Source organism: Nanorana parkeri, unplaced genomic scaffold (genome assembly GCF_000935625.1).
Source record: "Nanorana parkeri isolate BGI_ZX_2015 unplaced genomic scaffold, ASM93562v1 scaffold1115, whole genome shotgun sequence".
Taxonomy (NCBI): domain Eukaryota; kingdom Metazoa; phylum Chordata; class Amphibia; order Anura; family Dicroglossidae; genus Nanorana; species Nanorana parkeri.
The window spans coordinates 366,910-372,000 of NW_017307383.1; the positions used below are offsets into that span (position 1 = coordinate 366,910).

Below are 5,091 nucleotides of genomic sequence, written 5' to 3' on the forward strand. Positions count from 1 at the left end.
TTAATGCTGGCAGGCAGAGAATGCCAGTGGTTGGGAAGATTGCCTGGAGGTGGATGTTGAGGTCGGGGTGAGCCACTGAGAGGAGTGGGACTACACCGCCCATTGACACCGAATTCTTCTCAGCACCAACTACTTCCACATTACTCTGCCCACCACCATCAGCAACCCTGTACTCTCCATCCATCCACACCTCGTCGCTGACAACGCGCTAGTACCCACTCCCTGGTAAGTCTTATTCCTTTAATTTGTTTTTTTTTCTTGCCTAGTCACCACTTGTGTATTTCTTGTCTTCCTAATTAGCAAATGTCGGGCACCCCGGTCCGCAATTTTAAGGAGCCGCACACCAAGTACCGAAACTCACATTTGTTTACCCTCACCTCCCAGGGGTAGCGCTGCACTAGGGGACACTTCTCCCAATTTTTCGGAGAGGCAGCTCGGTGGATCTCAACAGTATTGTCTGGATCTGTCCCGACTGAGGCACTCCCAGTATATAGCAGGCAACAGCCCGCTATATACTGAGTTTTGGGTCACTGGAGTATGTTTGTATATAACCTCCCATGACCCTAAAGGGGGGTGAAAAAAGGTTACCCCATAGTTCTTTTAAGGTACTTGAATGCATTTTTAAATGTAACTCATGAGTTTAGTGTCACTTTAAGCATAACTAAACCCAAGAACAAAAATGTTCTATATTTTCCATTTTACCAGCCATTAGATGGGGTGGCTAAGAACATTTATAGCAAGTATAGACAATATCTCTTCTTGCCAGTTTGTGTCGCTTCCAGTAAGGTGAACAGGAAGAAAAAAGTTATTTAAAATTCCACCAGTGTATGTTCAACTTTACACAACACAGACATCTGAAAGTACACTTCTGGGACTCTTGCCCAATGACGTCTGATGTATGAAATCTAAATGTAGGGAGTTGGAGATCTCAGATTAAGTTGAGTGACATATCAGCTCTTAAAGTGACATTCTCTCCAGCGCTGCGGCGGGTGTCCGATCCAGTGCTGACTCCTCAGTCCTTGCTGGCACTTCCGATGCCACGGTGTCTGCATGAGGTTGCACGTGTCCATAGATTTGCCTTGCGTCTCTCCTCGTCTCCCGGCCGAAAATCCGAACTGCGCTTGCGCCCGCCCCAAGATGCTTTGCGGCCGCCCTAGCAGTTTCAGATTTTCGGGCGGGAGCGCGCGGCAAAGACGGGGTAAGTTTAAAGCGGGGTTTTTTGCTAGCAGTAGATCTATGCAAAAAAAACTGAGGGTTTAAAAATTAGAATAGCTTACGGTTTACTTTATCCTGCTGCTTTAAAAGAGCACTATGGGCCAACCTTTTTTATACGGTCTCCTCCTGTGACCCAAAACTCAGCATGTAGCGGGCTATTGGCCGCTATATGCTGACAGCGCAAAGCCACACTGCAGCCGGGACGGATCCTGACAGTATTGTTGGAATCCACACCACTGCCTGATTGACAGCTGGCTCTGCAGAGGCCGAGCCAGCTGTGCACGCCCCCTCCCCCGTCTATCCCTCCAGTCAGCACTGGAGCAACAGAGGGGGGAATCCCTGCCGGGAATGGTGACTAACAGTTGCAGCTCTCTGCAGGGAGATAATTGGGAACTAAGCAATCGGCGGTATGTTATCACTGTTCCTGATGAATAGAGTCGACGTGTGTCATCTTCTGTCTCACAAATCGGCTCTACTAATTATGGGGAAGAGTGTATTTCACTCTCCCCATAATTCTCCTTTACATTTTTCTTTAAAGTTTGGCTATAACCATGGTAACAGCCACTCCTGGAAACTGTATTAGCCTTGTTGTAAATCAACAGTAGTATCTCTAATCAAAAATGATGTTTCACCTTACAGGCAGTCTCAAATTTAAAGTTCATTTAATTGTAGTGTTTTGGATTTTAAGCCTGTGATGTTATCATAGGATGAAGAACGTGTTCGTCTGGACAAAGAGAGATTGGCTGCAAGATTGGAAGGCCATAAAGAAGGCATTGTACAGACTGAACAAATTCGGTAAGTGTGATCATCATTGCTGCTTGGTGTTATCATTTTTTTTTTCCACCTTTTGAGATAAGTTGTATAAAGGAAAGCTAATTTGACTATGCTTTAGTTTTGAGTGTTGTAGTAACTAAATATATCTTGTTAATTACAATGTTCAAAAAATTAGTAATGGCTGTTCTTAAAGTAAACCTGTCTAGTCCACTAAAGTATATAAAATGTTATATAGAAAAATTATTGCTAAAGTTCAGACAGTACTTTGTACTTTGGGGCTTTGGATCCTTGGCCTGGCTTTACACAGGACCTTAACTTCTCTCTAAGAATATTAAGCCGACCCCTTTCTTGACAGCTGCTGTCACCACCAGTTTGACAACTACCAAGTGTCTAAATGTTCGTGAGGGCTTGTGTAGAACAAAAGTGCAGGATCTTTGATGTTAAGTGGTCAAGCAGCAGCAGTGCAGAGCCTAGAATGCTATACAGTTAATGACCATGGCAATTCTCTTCTCGACCATTGCTGCTCTATTGGAAAGAAAGGTTTCTTGTAGATGTTATCATAGAGGTTTGGGTGATTTGTGCAGAAAGCAAATTTATTTGTGAGCGCCAGAGTCCTAAAAGGGACAAAAAAAAAACAAAAAACTTAGCTGGCTTGGCCCCCTGATCATCCTCCGATTCGTCACAAATCCCCTCTTCCGAGTCAGCGGGGAAACAAATGAGTTGTTAAGTTATCTGGGATACCCTTGGGTTAAAGGAGGGCCAGGCAGAGCTTTTTGTCCACGATGGAATGAAAAAAAAGGCAGACAGGGAATTTTTTTTTTTTTTAAAGTCTTTTTATTTCCCCCTCTAGTTTAAACCATAGATTCCCTTTAGCTGATGGAGGCTCGGGAGTTTGGTTAAAATGTCCTAAAGTGGACGCATCTCTTTCCAAAATTTCTAAGAATTCGGATTTAAAGGCAAAATCCTTACTCAAGAAGGTTTGGGAGGCCGCTGGTATAGGTTTCAAGCTGGCCCCTGCCATTACCTGTGTGGCAAGAACCTTGAATGTTTGGTTGTCCCAGTTGCGCTCTCACCTGGAATCTGGTACCACCAGAGAACAAATTTTAGATTCGCTCCCAGTATTGTCTGAGGCGGTAGTTTACATAGCGGATGCCTTGACCGAATTGGTTAGGTATTCGGCCCGTACCACTGTGCTTGTTAATTCCTTTAGGAGAGCCCTCTGGTTGAAAACCTGGTCGGCAACGTGGCCTCCCAAGTCTAAACTCTGTGGGCTCCCCTGTAAGGGGGAGTTGCTTTTTGGTCAGGAATTGGAGACCGTGCAGATCAACAGACAAGAAAAAAAAAAAAGGGTTTTTGCTCCATAAGAAACAGCAGAGCCAGTGCAGTTTGTCACAGAAGGGGGGGAAAAAAGCAGGATTAGGCCAAAGGTTGGGCTTTCAAAAAAGGTGAAAGTGGATTCCTTTTCACCCAACCCCCAGTATGTCTTAATGACTCTCAGGCCGGGTCCCACTTTCAGGAGCACGTGTCGAGGTTTATGGGACTACACCTGGAGCATCAAGTCTTTGAATCCGAGGGAATTGAAGACAATCGAACTGCTCTTTTTAAGGCGCTCAAAATTGTCCTGAGGCCTGAACCAGTTTTTTTACCTCCACTTTTCATAGAACGCAACCGGTGATTATTCTTTCTTTTTCTACCAATCTGTCAAATGAAAAGGAAGAGGAATGGCAAGGTATAGATGTCAGGAGATGTTTTCTGGAATATTTAATTAAAATAAAGTCTTTGGGAAGATCCAGCATTCTCGTTGTTTTGTTTACGGGTCCAAATAAAGGCAATAGAGCTTCCGAAAGCACTATTGCTAGGTGGCTCAAATTGGCCATTGTGGACACCAACAATATTCAGTACACTGAACACCATGGCACATTTTTCCAGGGCCTTGGCTCCTTCATGAACTGAAAGAGTAGGGGCTACTCCAGATCGGATCTGCAGAGCAGACACTTGGTCCAGTTTACAGACCTTTGTCAGACATTACAGGATCGACCTGTTGGCACACCAGGACCAGGCTTTGGACAGGAAGGTCCTGCAAGCGGTTACCCTACCCAGAGTAAGTGAGTATGGTTCTTCGCTTGTCCTCTCATAGGCTGTCCTGGAAGATGACTGGGGAAAACCTGAGTTTAGGTACATGGTAACTGGTTTCCAGGAATCTTCCAGGACAGCAGGGATTCCCCCCTCTGAAGAATTACTGGGGTTACTTATGTTTTTTTTTTTTTTTTTTTTTTTTTTTTATGTCATTTTATATATATATTTTTTTATTGGGTTTCCCCACTCATTTCCAATCTATTGATTACTTCTGCAACTAGTTGCGTTAGTTTGAGCTAACATTTTATAGGCTTTTTGAACTTGTTCTTTGGAAGCATCACCTTTCATCTTTCTCTTCTCTTATTTGTAACATTCTGATTCTTTTACTAGAGGAATATAGATTGTTCACTTTGCAAAGTGAGCAGGCTTTATTCTTACTTTTATTCTAGGGCTGCGGAAGTTAATGATCGTTATTTTTTTTGATCGATCAAAATTATTTTGATCGGAACTCACCTCTCTGCCACCTTCCGGGTCTTCCGTCGGAGATCCGGTGACGTCAGGGACTTCTCCCCCCTTCCCCGAGTGGCTCTGTCGGCTAACGAAGGGAAGGGGGGAGGAGTCCGGTTATGTTGTCCGTGATGGGTAACAAAGGGAAGGAGGAAGGAGTCCGGTGACGTCTATGTCCGTGACGTCACCGTACTCCTCCCCCTTCCCTTCGTTACCTGAACGGAATCACTTGGGCCGGTGAGTCTCCTGGTTCGTGAGTGCATCGGATGTGAAAACCAAAGAGAGAAACGAGGGCGCAAAACTAGGTCAGCTGACTGCCTGGACTGAACATATCAGAAAGGTGACAGGAACAATAAATATATATGTATAATGTACTTACTTATGTGGGTCTGGGAACCAGATGTGAACTGGCCTGTGAGGAGGATTAGGGTGTCCAGAATGTATGTTGAATGGCGGCTGATATATTGCCTGAGGCTGCCGCCATTCAACATACATTCTGGACATCCTGATCCTCCTCAC

The 5,091-nt window shown here is 44.6% G+C and overlaps 1 protein-coding gene across 1 annotated transcript in view; it reads left to right on the forward strand.

Moving 5' to 3' along the window:
* CDC73 (cell division cycle 73) overlaps window positions 1-5,091 on the forward strand; it is a 95,281-nt gene that overhangs the window by 17,315 nt on the left and 72,875 nt on the right. Inside the window, exon 6 of the mRNA XM_018567918.1 lies at window positions 1,922-2,010. Within this exon, the coding sequence (XP_018423420.1) occupies window positions 1,922-2,010 (89 nt within the window). The remainder of the gene's footprint in view (window positions 1-1,921; window positions 2,011-5,091) is intronic.